The 14,854-nt window shown below is 58.4% G+C and overlaps 1 protein-coding gene across 1 annotated transcript in view; it reads right to left on the bottom strand.

Annotated features, from left to right (window-relative positions):
* LOC134432652 (protein-tyrosine kinase 2-beta-like) overlaps positions 1-14,854 on the bottom strand; it is a 95,547-nt gene that overhangs the window by 43,246 nt on the left and 37,447 nt on the right. Inside the window, exons 3-6 of the mRNA XM_063181550.1 lie at positions 13,500-13,678; positions 9,359-9,446; positions 6,325-6,404; positions 584-646 (exon numbers count right to left, since the gene is read on the bottom strand). Of these exons, the coding sequence (XP_063037620.1) occupies positions 584-646; positions 6,325-6,404; positions 9,359-9,446; positions 13,500-13,678 (410 nt within the window). The remainder of the gene's footprint in view (positions 1-583; positions 647-6,324; positions 6,405-9,358; positions 9,447-13,499; positions 13,679-14,854) is intronic.

The raw sequence follows: 14,854 nt of genomic DNA, 5'->3' as shown, positions 1-14,854 counted from the left end.
ATGACGAGGATGATGAAGATGAGGAGGATGATGAAGAAGAGAAGGATGATGAAGATTAGGAGGATGATGAAGATGATGAAGATGATGAAGATGATGATGATGAGGATGGTGAAGATGAGGATGATGAGGAGGATGAGGAGGATGATGAAGAAGAGAAGGATGATGAAGATTAGGAGGATGATGAAGATGATGAAGATGATGAGGATGGTGAAGATGAGGATGATGAGGAGGATGAGGAGGATGAGGAGATTGAGGAGGATGATGATGATGAGAAGGATGAGGAATTGCAGGAGGATGCTGAAGATGATGAGGATGATGAGGATGAGGAGGGTGATGAAGATGATGAGGATGAGGAGGGTGATGAAGATGATGAGGATGAGGAAGGTGAGGATGATGAGGAGGATGAGGAGATTGAGGAGGATGATGAAGATGAGAAGGATGAGGAATTGCAGGAGGATGCTGAAGATGATGAGGATGATGAGGATGAGGAGGGTGATGAAGATGATGAGGATGAGGAGGGTGAGGAAGGCCCTGAGCTTGTCCCCAGCCCCAGGGTCGGACGGTGGCTCCAGGCTGGACTCACTCCAGGAACTCGAAGTTGGATTTCTTGTCCAGCGCGTTCTGGGGCATGTCCTTGTAGAACCTCCTGGGGACAGGGACAGGGACACAGCCTGTGACACATGGCACCGTGTCCCCATGTCCCCATGTCCCCATGGCCCCATGTCCCCATGTCCTTGTAGAACCTCCTGGGGACAGGGACAGGGACACAGCCTGTGACACATGTCCCCATGTCCCCATGTCCCCATGTCCTTGTAGAACCTCCTGGGGACAGGGACAGGGACACAGCCTGTGACACATGTCCCCATGTCCCCGTGTCCCCATGTCCTTGTAGAACCTCCTGGGGACAGGGACAGGGACACAGCCTGTGACACATGTCCCCATGTCCCCATGTCCTTGTAGAACCTCCTGGGGACAGGGACAGGGACACAGCCTGTGACACGTGGCACCATGGCATGATGGCACCATGTCCCCATGTCCCCATGTCCCCATGTCCTTGTAGAACCTCCTGGGGACAGGGACACAGCCTGTGACACATGGCACTGTGTCCCCATGTCCCCATGTCCCCATGTCCCCATGTCCTTGTAGAACCTCCTGGGGACAGGGACACAGCCTGTGACACATGGCACCATGGCACCATGTCCCCATGTCCTTGTAGAACCTCCTGGGGACAGGGACACAGCCTGTGACACATGGCCCCATGGCCCCATGGCCCCATGTCCCCGTGTCCCCATGTCCCCATGTCCTTGTAGAACCTCCTGGGGACAGGGACACAGCCTGTGACACATGGCACCGTGTCCCCATGTCCCCATGGCCCCATGTCCCCATGTCCCCATGTCCCCATGTCCTTGTAGAACCTCCTGGGGACAGGGGACACAGCCCGTGACACATGTCCCCATGTCCCCATGTCCCCATGTCCCCGTGTCCCCATGTCCCCATGTCCCCATGTCCTTGTAGAACCTCCTGGGGACAGGGACACAGCCTGTGACACACGGCACCGTGTCCCCATGTCCCCATGTCCCTTCATGTCCTCATGTCCCCATGTCCTTGTAGAACCTCCTGGGGACAGGGACAGGGGACACAGCCTGTGACACACGGCACCGTGTCCCCATGTCCCCGTGTCCCCATGTCCCCGTGTCCCCATGTCCTTGTAGAACCTCCTGGGGACAGGGACACAGCCTGTGACACATGGCACCGTGTCCCCATGTCCCCACGTCCCCATGTCCCCCACATCCTCCCATGTCCCTCCATGTCCCCCATGTCCCCCCATGTCCCCCATGTCCCCCCATGTCCCGCATGTCTCCATGTTTGACATGTCCCTCCATGTCCCCCATGTCCCAATGTCCCCCATGTTCCCATGTCCCCCATGTCCCCATGTCCCCATGTCCCCCATGTCCCCACGTCCCCATGTCCCCCATGTCCCTCTATGTCCCCCATGTCCCCCCATGTCCCCCATGTCTCCATGTTTGACATGTCCCCCATGTCCCTCCATGTCTCCATGTCCTCCATGTGCCCCCCGTCCCAATGTCCCTCCATGTCCCCCATCTCCTTCTATGTCCCCATGTCCCCATGTCCCCATGTCCCTCCGTGTCCCCATGTCCCTCCATGTCCTTCCATGTCCCTTCATGTCTCCGTGTCCCTCCATGTCTCCATGTTCCTCATGTCCCCATGTCCCTTCATGTCTCCGTGTCCCTCCATGTCCCCGTGTCCCTCCATGTCTCCGTGTCCCTCCATGTCTCCATGTTCCTCATGTCCCCATGTCCCCATGTCCCCGTGTCCCTCCATGTCTCCATGTCCCCACCACGTGCCCCACCTCTCCATGCCCTCCATGTTCTCCATGTCCCCCATGCCCTTCCATCTTCCCACATCCCCCATGTCCCCATGTCCCTCCGTGTCCCCACGTCCCTCCATGTCCTTCCATGTTCCCCATGTCTCCGTGTCCCTCCATGTCCCTCCGTGTCCCCACGTCCCTCCATGTCCTTCCATGTTCTCCATGTGCCCCATGTCCCTCCATGTCCCTCCATGTCCCCGTGTCCCTCCATGTCTCCGTGTCCCCACCACGTGCCCCACCTCTCCATGTCCTCCATGTTCTCCATGTCCCCCATGCCCTTCCATCTTCCCACATCCCTCCATGTCCCCATGTCCCCGTGTCCCTCCATGTCTCCATGCCCCACCACGTGCCCCACCTCTCCATGCCCTCCATGTTCTCCACGTCCCCCATGCCCTTCCATCTTCCCACATCCCCCATGTCCCCATGTCCCTCCGTGTCCCCATGTCCCACTGTGTCCCCACGTCCCTCCATGTCCTTCCATGTTCTCCATGTGCCCATGTCCCTCCATGTCCCCATGTCCCTCCATGTCTCCATGTCCCCACCACGTGCCCCACCTCTCCATGCCCTCCATGTTCTCCACGTCCCCCATGCCCTTCCATCTTCTCACATCCCCCATGTCCCCATGTCCCTCCGTGTCCCCATGTCCCTCCGTGTCCCCACGTCCCTCCATGTCCTTCCATGTCCCCATGTCCCCATGTCCCTCCATGTCCCCACATCCCTCCATGTCCTTCCATGTCCCTCCATGTCTCCCTGTTCCCCATGTCTCCATGTCCCTCCATGTCTCCGTGTCCCTCCATGTCTCCATGTTCCTCATGTCCCCATGTCCCTTCATGTCTCCGTGTCCCTCCATGTCCCCGTGTCCCTCCATGTCTCCATGTCCCCACCACGTGCCCCACCTCTCCATGCCCTCCATGTTCTCCATGTCCCCCATGCCCTTCCATCTTCCCACATCCCCCATGTCCCCATGTCCCTCCGTGTCCCCACGTCCCTCCATGTCCTTCCATGTTCTCCATGTCTCCGTGTCCCTCCATGTCTCCATGTCCCTCCATGTCTCCATGTCCCCACCACGTGCCCCACCTCTCCATGCCCTCCATGTTCTCCACGTTCCCCATGCCCTTCCATCTTCCCACATCCCCCATGTCCCCATGTCCATGTCCCCATGTCCCTCCGTGTCCCCACGTCCCTCCATGTCCTTCCATGTTCCCCATGTCTCCGTGTCCCTCCATGTCCCTCCATGTCCCCACGTCCCTCCATGTCCTTCCATGTTCTCCATGTGCCCCATGTCCCTCCATGTCCCTTCATGTCCCCTGTCCCTCCATGTCTCCATGTCCCCACCACGTGCCCCATCTCTCCATGCCCTCCATGTTCTCCACGTCCCCAATGCCCTTCCATCTTCCCACATCCCTCCATGTCCCCATGTCCCCGTGTCCCTCCGTGTCCCCATGTCCCTCCCTGTCCCCCCAGGTCCTCCTGCCACCCCCAAAGGAGCTGGAACTTCCCTCCCCAAACCCACAAGGACAGAATGACACAGGGACACACAGGGACAGGGGACACGGGGACAGGGGACACGGGGACAAAAGGACACAGGGACAGAGGGACACATGGGGACAGGGGGACACCAGGCCAGGGGACACATGGGGACACAGAGGACACTGGGCCAGGGGACACATGGGGACAAGGGGACACAGGGGACACAAGGAGACAAGGGGACAAGGGGACACAAAGACACAGGGATAAACAGGGGGACACAAGGACAGACGGACACAGGGACAGCGGGACACATGGGGACACGGGGACACCAGGACAGGGGACACATGGGGACACAAGGACACAAGACAGAGGTTCACAGGGACAGCGGGACACATGGGGACACGGGGACACCAGGACAGGGGACACATGGGGACACAAGGACACAAGACAGAGGTTCACAGGGACAGCGGGACACATGGGGACACGGGGACACCAGGACAGGGGACACATGGGGACACAAGGACACAAGACAGAGGTTCACAGGGACAGAGGGGACACACGGGGTCAAGGGGACACAGGGACAAAAAGACAGAGGGACACGCAGAGGGACAAAAAGGACAGAAGGACACGGGTTCACAGGGACATGTGGGGACACAAGGCCAGGGGACACACGGGGACAAGAGGACACAGGGACACAAAGGGGGACACGAGGGGAAACAAAGGGACACCAGGGGACACAGGGGGACACAGGGGACACAGGGGAACACAGGGGGACACAAAGGGACACCAGGGGACACGGGGGACATGAGGGGACACAAAGGGACACCAAGGGACACAGGGGGACACAGAGAGACACGGGGGAACACCAGGGGACACAAAGGGACACAGGGGGACACCAGGGGACACCAAGGGACACAGAGGGACACAGGGGGACACAAAGGGACACCAGGGGACACAGGGGGACACCAGGGGACACCAAGGGACACCAAGGGACACCAAGGGACACAGGGGGACACAGAGAGACACAGGGGAACACCAAGGGACACAGGGGAACACAAAGGGACACAAAGGGACACCAAGGGACACAGGGAGACACAGGGGGACACAAAGGGACACCAAGGGACACCAGGGGACACAGGGGGACACAGGGGGACACAGGGGAACACCAGGGGACACAAATGGACACCAAGGGACACAGGGGGACACAGGGGGACACAGGGGGACACAAAGGGACACCAGGGGACACAGGGGGACACAGGGAGACACAGGGGAACACCAGGGGACACAAAGGGACACCAGGGGACACAGGGGAACACAGGGGGACACAGAGGGACATGAGGGGACAGTACCTGAGCTGGGGACAGCCCGGCTGCAGCGCCAGGGACACAAAGGGACAAAGTGACACAGTGACACAGTGACACAGTGACACAGGGACAGGGAACACCAGGGGGCAGGAGGGGACATGAGGGAACAGGAGGGGACACCAGGGCACACCAGGGGACACAAAGGGACACCAGGGGACATGAGGGAACAGGAGGGGACACCAGGGCACACCAGGGGACACAAAGGGACACCAGGGGACATGAGGGGACACAGGTGACACCGTACCTGAGCTGGGGACAGCCCGGCTGCAGCGCCAGGGACACAAGGGTGATGAAGGGACAAAGTGACACAGGGACACAAGGGGCAGGGAATAGCAGGGGCCATGAGGGGACAGGAGGGGACATGAGGGGACACCAAGGGACACCAGGTGACAGCAGGTGACAGCAGGTGGCACGGTACCTGAGCTCGAGGCAGCCCAGCTGCAGCGCCAGGGACACAAGGGGACAAAGGGACAGAGTGACACAGGGACACAAAGACACCAAGGGACACCAGGGGACACAAAGGGACACCAGGGGACATCAGGGGACATGAGGGGACACAGGTGACACTGTACCTGAGCTCGAGGCAGCCCAGCTGCAGTGCCAGGGACACAAGGGTGACAGGGACAGAGTGACACAAAGGGACAAGGTGACACAGAGACATAAGCGGCAGGGGACACAGAGGACACCAGGGGACACCAGGGGACACAAAGGGACACAAGGGGACACCGAGGGACACGGGTGACAGCAGGTGACAGCAGGTGACAGCAGGTGACACGGTACCTGAGCTCGAGGCAGCCCAGCTGCAGCGCCAGGGACACAAGGGGAAAAAGGGACAAAGTGACAGAAACAGGGGACACAAAGGGACACCAGGGGACATGAGGGGACACAGGTGACACCGTAGCTGAGCTGGAGGCAGCCCGGCTGCAGCGCCAGGGACACAAGGGTGACAGGGACAGAGTGACACAAAGGGACAGTGACACAGAGATGCAGACACGGGCAGGGAACACCAGGGGACACCAGGGGACACCAGGGGACACAAAGGGACACCAGGGGACACCAGGGGACACGGGTGACAGCAGGTGACAGCAGGTGACACGGTACCTGAGCTCGAGGCAGCCCAGCTGCAGCGCCATGCCCTCGCTGACCTTGCTGGCGTAGCTCTGCATGTACTCGCTGCGGAGCTGGGGACAGCGCGGACAGTGGGGACAACCGGGGGACAACCCGGGGACAGTGGGGACAGTGGGGGACAGTGGGGACAGTGGGGACACCCGGGGACAGTGGGGACACCCGGGGACAGCGGGGACACCGGGGACACCCGGGGACACCCGGGGACAGTGGGGACAGTGGGGACACCCGGGGAGAGCGGGGACAGTGGGGACACCGGGGACACCCAGGGGACACCCAGGGACAGCGGGGACAGTGGGGACACCCGGGGACAGCGGGGACACCCGGGGACATCCGGGGACCGTGGGGACACCCAGGGGACACCCAGGGGACACCCAGGGACACTGGGGACACCCAGAGACAGTGGGGACACCCAGGGACACCCGGGGACAGTGGGGACACCCAGGGACACTGGGGACAATGGGGACACCCAGGGACAGTGGGGACAATGGGGACACCCGGGGGACACCCAGGGACGTGTCACCATAGACACCGTGGGGACACCGGGGCCAGTGGGAGACACTGGGGACACCCAGGGACACCCAGGGACAGCGGGGACAGTGGGGACACCCGGGGACACCCAGGGACAGTGGGGACAGTGGGGACACTGGGTACACTGGGGACACCATGGGGACACCAGGGACACCTGGGGACACCCAGGGACAGTGGGGACACCCAGGGACACCCAGGGACACCCGGGGACACCCAGTGACAGCGGGGACAGTGGGGACACCCAGGGGACACCCATGGACAGTGGGGACAATGGGGATACCCAGGGACAGTGGGGACACCCAGGGACACACAGGGGACACCCAGGGAACACCCAGGGACACCCAGGGGACAGCGGGGACAGTGGGGACACCCAGGGACAGCGGGGACAGTGGGGACACCCAGGGACAGTGGGGACAATGGGGAAACCCAGGGACACTCAGGGACACCCAGGGACAGTGGGGACACCCAGGGACACCCAGGGACACTCAGGGACAGTGGGGACAGTGGGGACAATGGGGACACCCAGGAACACCCAGGGACAGTGGGGACACCCAGGGACACCCAGGGACAGTGGGGACAGTGGGGACACCCAGGGACGTGTCACCGCAGGGACACCATGGGGACACCGGGGACAGCAGGGACAGTGGGGACACCCAGGGACACTCAGGGGACAGTGGGGACAATGGGGACACCCAGGGGACACCCAGGGACACCGAGGGACACCCAGGGACACCCAGGGACAGTGGGGACAGCAGGGGACACCCAAGGACACTGGGGGGACACTGGGGATAGCAGGGGATGGTGACAGGGATTGGTGACAGGGATTGGTGACAGGGATTGGTGACAGGGATGGTGACAGGGATTGGTGACAGGGATGGTGGCAGGGATGGTGGCAGGGATTGGTGACAGGGAGGGTGACAGGGATGGTGACAGGGAGGGTGACAGGGATTGGTGACAGGGAGGGTGACAAGGATTGGTAACAGGGATGGTGACAGGGATGGTGACAGGGATGGTGGCAGGGATGGTGGCAGGGATGGTGGCAGGGATTGGTGACAGGGAGGGTGACAGGGATTGGTGACAGGGATTGGTGACAGGGATTGGTGACAGGGATTGGTGACAGGGGACAATGACAGGGGAAAGTGACAGGGATGGTGACAGGGATTGGTGACAGGGAATGGTGACAGGGGACAATGGCAGAGGACAATGGCAGGGGAAGATGACAGGGATTGGTGACAGGGATGGTGACAGGGGACGGCGTCAGGGATGGTGACAGGGATTGGTGTTAGGGATTGGTGACAGGGATTGGTGACAGGGAGGGTGACAGGGAGGGTGACAGGGATGGTGACAGGGATTGGTGACAGGGATGGTGACAGGGATGGTGACAGGGGATGGTGACAGGAATGGTGACAGGGGACAATGGCAGGCGATGACGGCAAGGATGGGTGGCAGGGAATTGTGACAGGGAATGATGACAGGGGACAATGACAGGCATTGGTGACAGGGGACAATGGGAGGGGACAACGACAGGGATGGCGACAGGAGATGGTGACAGGGATTGGTGACAGGGATGGTGACAGGGATGGTGACAGGGATTGGTGACAGGGATGGTGACAGGGATGGCGACAGGAGATGGTGACAGGGATGGTGACAGGGATGGTGACAGGGGATGGTGACAGGGATTGGTGACAGGGATTGGTGACAGGGAGGGTGACAGGGATTGGTGACAGGAATGGTGACAGGGATTGGTGACAGGGATGGTGACAGGGGACAATGGCAGAGGACAATGGCAGGGGAAGATGACAGGGATTGGTGACAGGGATTGGTGACAGGGGACAATGACAGGGCAAAGTGACAGGGATTGGTGACAGGGATTGGTGACAGGGATGGTGACAGGGATTGGTGACAGGGATGGTGACAGGGAGGGTGACAGGGAGGGTGACAGGGATTGGTGACAGGGAGGGTGACAGGGATTGGTGACAGGGATTGGTGACGGGGATTGGTGACAGGGATTGGTGACAGGGGACAATGACAGGGGAAAGTGACAGGGATGGTGACAGGGATTGGTGACAGGGAGGGTGACAGGGATTGGTGACAGGGGACGGCGTCAGGGATGGTGACAGGGATTGGTGACGGGGATTGGTGACAGGGAGGGTGACAGGGATGGTGACAGGGGACAATGACAGGGGAAAGTGACAGGGATGGTGACAGGGATTGGTGGCAGGGATTGGTGACAGCGGACAATGGCAGGGGACAGTGACAGGATGTCCCTTAATGTCCCCGAACATCCCTGGACATCCCACTGACCACTCCCACCACCGGGACGGTGCCACCACCGCCACCCCAAGCTGCCAAAGCCTCGGGAATTGCCGGAACTTTGGAAACTTTGGGAATTCCGGGAATTCCGGGAATTTTGGTAATTTCAGGAATTTTGGGGATTTTGGGAATTCCGCGAACTCGGGGTCCCCGGAGCAGCCCTGACCTGCTGGTAGAAGTAGAGCAGCGTGGTCCGGTCCTCCCTGAAGCTCTCCATGAAATCCTCGGGCAGGTACCGGATCTGCAGGTCGTACCTGGGGACACCAAAACCCCCCCGTGATGCCACCACCGGGGACAACGGGGACAATGTGGGGACAATGGGGACAATGTGGGGACAACGGGGACAATGGGGACAATGTGGGGACAACGGGGAACATGGGGACAAAGGGGACAATGGGGACAAAGGGGACAATGGGGACAATGGGGACAAAGGGGAAAACAGGGACAAAGAGACAAAGGGGACAATGTGGGGACAATGAGACAATGGGGACAAAGGGGACAATGTGGGGACAATGGGGACAATGTGGGGACAATGGAGACAATGTGGGGACAAAGGGGACAAAGAGAACAATGTAGGGACAAAGGGGACAATGGAGACAAAGGGGACAAAGGGGATAGTGGGGACAAAGGGGACAATGGGGACAACGTGGGGACAATGTGGGGACAATGTGGGGACAATGTGGGGACAAAGGGGACAAAGGGGACAATGGGGACAAAGGGACAACGGGGACAATGTGGGGACAAAGGGGACAATGTGGGGACAAAGGGGACAATGGGGACAATGGGGACAATGTGGGGACAATGGAGACAATGTGGGGACAAAGGGGACAATGTGGGGACAAAGGGGACAATGTGGGGACAATGTAGGGACAATGGGGACAATGGGGACAAAGGGGACAATGTGGGGACAATGTGGGGACAAAGGGGACAAATGGGACAATGGGGACAATGTGGGGACAACGGGGACAAAGGGGACAATGGGGACAATGTGGGGACAAAGGGGACAATGGGGACAATGTGGGGACAATGGGGATAAAGGGGACAAAGAGACAAAGGGGACAATGTGGGGACAAAGGGGACAAAGAGGACAATGTGGGGACAAAGGGGACAATGGGGACAACGGGGACAATGGGGACAGAGGGGACAATGGGACAAAGGGGACAATGTGGGGACAATGTGGGGACAAAGGGGACAAATGGGACAATGGGGCCAATGGGGACAATGGGGACAATGGGGACAGAGGGACAATGGGGACAAAGGGGACAAAGAGAACAATGTGGGAACAAAGGGGACAAAGGCACAAAGGGGACAAAGGGGACAATGTGGGGACAATGGGGACAATGGGGACAATGTGGGGACAATGTGGGGACAATGTGGGGACAAAGGGGACAATGGGGACAAAGGCACAAAGGGGACAAAGGAGACAAAGGGGACAATGTGGGGACAACGGGGACAATGTGGGGACAATGTGGGGACAATGGGGACAATGGGGACAATGGGGACAAAGGGCACGACGGGGACAAAGGGGACAAAGGAGAGAAAGAGGACAATGGGACAAAGGGGACGAAGGGGACAATGGGGACAATGGGGACAATGGGGACAATGTGAGGACAATGGGGACAATGGGGATAATGGGGACAATGGGGACAATGGGGACAATGGAGACAATGTGGGGACAAAGGGGACAATGGGGACAACGTGGGGACAATGTGGGGACAATGTGGGGACAATGTGGGGACAAAGGGGACAAAGGGGACAATGGGGACAAAGGGACAACGGGGACAATGGGGGGACAAAGGGGACAATGTGGGGACAAAGGGGACAATGGGGACAATGTGGGGACAAAGGGGACAATGGGGACAATGGGGACAATGGGGACAATGTGGGGACAATGGAGACAATGTGGGGACAAAGGGGACAATGTGGGGACAAAGGGGACAATGTGGGGACAATGTAGGGACAATGGGGACAATGGGGACAAAGGGGACAATGTGGGGACAATGTGGGGACAAAGGGGACAAATGGGACAATGGGGACAATGTGGGGACAACGGGGACAATGGGGACAATGGGGACAATGTGGGGACAAAGGGGACAAATGGGACAATGGGGACAATGTGGGGACAACGGGGACAATGGGGACAATGGGGACAATGTGGGGACAAAGGGGACAAATGGGACAATGGGGACAATGGGGACAAAGGGGACAAAGGGGACAATAGGGACAAAGGGGACAATGTGGGGACAAAGGGGACAATGGGGACAATGGGGACAATGGGGATAAAGGGGACAAAGAGACAAAGGGGACAATGTGGGGACAAAGGGGACAAAGAGGACAATGTGGGGACAAAGGGGACAATGGGGACAACGGGGACAATGGGGACAGAGGGGACAATGGGACAAAGGGGACAATGTGGGGACAATGTGGGGACAAAGGGGACAAATGGGACAATGGGGCCAATGGGGCCAATGGGGACAATGGGGACAGAGGGACAATGGGGACAAAGGGGACAAAGAGAACAATGTGGGAACAAAGGGGACAAAGGCACAAAGGGGACAAAGGAGACAAAGGGGACAATGTGGGGACAATGGGGACAATGGGGACAATGGGGACAATGTGGGGACAATGTGGGGACAATGTGGGGACAAAGGGGACAATGGGGACAAAGGCACAAAGGGGACAAAGGAGACAAAGGGGACAATGTGGGGACAACGGGGACAATGTGGGGACAATGTGGGGACAATGTGGGGACAATGGGGACAATGGGGACAAAGGGCACGACGGGGACAATGGGGACAAAGGAGAGAAAGAGGACAATGGGACAAAGGGGACGAAGGGGACAATGGGGACAATGGGGACAATGGGGACAATGTGAGGACAATGGGGACAATGGGGATAATGGGGACAATGGGGACAATGGGGACAATGGAGACAATGTGGGGACAAAGGGGACAATGGGGACAACGTGGGGACAATGTGGGGACAATGTGGGGACAATGTGGGGACAAAGGGGACAAAGGGGACAATGGGGACAAAGGGACAACGGGGACAATGGGGGGACAAAGGGGACAATGTGGGGACAAAGGGGACAATGGGGACAATGTGGGGACAAAGGGGACAATGGGGACAATGGGGACAATGGGGACAATGTGGGGACAATGGAGACAATGTGGGGACAAAGGGGACAATGTGGGGACAAAGGGGACAATGTGGGGACAATGTAGGGACAATGGGGACAATGGGGACAAAGGGGACAATGTGGGGACAATGTGGGGACAAAGGGGACAAATGGGACAATGGGGACAATGTGGGGACAACGGGGACAATGGGGACAATGGGGACAATGTGGGGACAAAGGGGACAAATGGGACAATGGGGACAATGTGGGGACAACGGGGACAATGGGGACAATGGGGACAATGTGGGGACAAAGGGGACAAATGGGACAATGGGGACAATGGGGACAAAGGGGACAAAGGGGACAATAGGGACAAAGGGGACAATGTGGGGACAAAGGGGACAATGGGGACAATGGGGACAATGGGGATAAAGGGGACAAAGAGACAAAGAGAACAATGTGGGGACAAAGGGGACAAAGAGGACAATGTGGGGACAAAGGGGACAATGGGGACAACGGGGACAATGGGGACAGAGGGGACAATGGGACAAAGGGGACAATGTGGGGACAATGTGGGGACAAAGGGGACAAATGGGACAATGGGGCCAATGGGGCCAATGGGGACAATGGGGACAGAGGGACAATGGGGACAAAGGGGACAAAGAGAACAATGTGGGGACAAAGGGGACAAAGGCACAAAGGGGACAAAGGAGACAAAGGGGACAATGTGGGGACAATGGGGACAATGGGGACAATGGGGACAATGTGGGGACAATGTGGGGACAATGTGGGGACAAAGGGGACAATGGGGACAAAGGCACAAAGGGGACAAAGGAGACAAAGGGGACAATGTGGGGACAACGGGGACAATGTGGGGACAATGTGGGGACAATGTGGGGACAATGGGGACAATGGGGACAAAGGGCACGACGGGGACAATGGGGACAAAGGAGAGAAAGAGGACAATGGGACAAAGGGGACGAAGGGGACAATGGGGACAATGGGGACAATGGGGACAATGTGAGGACAATGGGGACAATGGGGATAATGGGGACAATGGGGACAATGGGGACAATGTGGGGACAATGGGGACAATGGAGACAATGTGGGGACAAAGGGGACAATGGGGACAATGTGGGGACAATGGGGACAAAGGAGACGATGGGGCCAACGGGGACAGTGCCAGCACCTCCACTCGGCCTCCAGGTGCAGGCTCTCGTACTTCTGCTGCGCCTGGCCCACGGTGAGCAGCGGGTGCAGCCAGTGCAGCTCGCTGGACTTGACGTGCTTGAGGCGCAGCCCGTAGCACTCGGACAGACGGACGTCCGGCCCGATGCGCCCGCTCTGCAGGATCGAGCGGATCACCTCCTGCGCGGGGAGCGGGGGGAAAAACAGGGACCTGGTGAGCGGGGATCCGGTGGGATCGACTGCTGGGGAGGGGAAAAACCCCAAGGATCTGGAGAGGTGAATTCTGTGGGATCAAATCCTCAGGGGAAAAAACCCCAGGGATCTGGTGAGGGGGAATTCTGTGGGATCAACTCCTCAGGAAAAACAAAACAAAACAAAACAAAAACAACAAAAAAAACCCGCCAGGGATCTGGTGAGGTGAATTCTGTGGGATCAAATCCTCAGGGAAAAAAAACCCCAGGGATTGAGTGACGGGAAAAAAACCCCAGGGATCTGGTGAGGGGGAATTCTGTGGGATCAACTGCTGGGGGAAAAAAAAGAGAGATCAACTCCTGGGGGATAAAACTCCAGGGATCTGGTGAGGGGGGATCCTGTGGGATCAACTGCTGGGGGGAAAAACCCCCAAGGATCTGGTGAGGGGGATTCTCTGGGAGCAAATCCTCAGGGAAAAAAACCCCCAGGGATCTGGTGAGCGGGGATCCTGTGGGATCAACTGCTGGAGAGGGGGAAAACTGAGGGATCTGGTGAGGTGAATTCTGTGGGATCAAATCCTCAGGGGAAAAAAACCCCAGGGATCTGGTGAGGGGGAATTCTGTAGGATCAAATCCTCAGGACAAAAAAACCCCCAGGGATCTGGTGAGGGGGAATTCTGTGGGATCGGGTGCTGGGGAAAAAAAAGAGAGATCAACTCCTGGGGGAAAAAACTCCAGGGATCTGGTGAGGGGGGATCCTGTGGGATCAAATCCTCAGGAAAAAACAAACAAACGAACAAACAAAAACCCCAGGGATCTGGTGAGGGGGATCCTGTTGGATCAAATCCTCAGGGGAAAAAACCAACAGGGATTGAGTGAGGGGATAAAACCCCAGGGATCTGGTGAGGGGGATTCTGTGGGATCAAATCCTCAGGAAAAAAAAAAAAAAAAAACAAACAAAAAAACAAAAAAAAACCCCCAGGGATCTGGTGAGTGGGGATTCTGTGGGATCAAATCCTCAGGGAAAAAAACCAACAGGGATTGAGTGAGGGGGAAAAAACCCCAGGGATCTGGTGAGGGGGGATCCTGTGGGATCAGGTCCTGGGGGGGAAAAACCCCAACGATCTGGTGAGGGGGGATCCTGTGGGATCAAATCCTCAGGGGA

This window comes from Melospiza melodia, assembly GCF_035770615.1.
Source record: "Melospiza melodia melodia isolate bMelMel2 chromosome 3 unlocalized genomic scaffold, bMelMel2.pri SUPER_3_unloc_4, whole genome shotgun sequence".
Lineage (NCBI taxonomy): Eukaryota > Metazoa > Chordata > Aves > Passeriformes > Passerellidae > Melospiza > Melospiza melodia.
The sequence above is the reverse complement of the archived record's forward strand: the minus strand, read 5'-3'. Positions and strand labels throughout refer to the sequence as shown.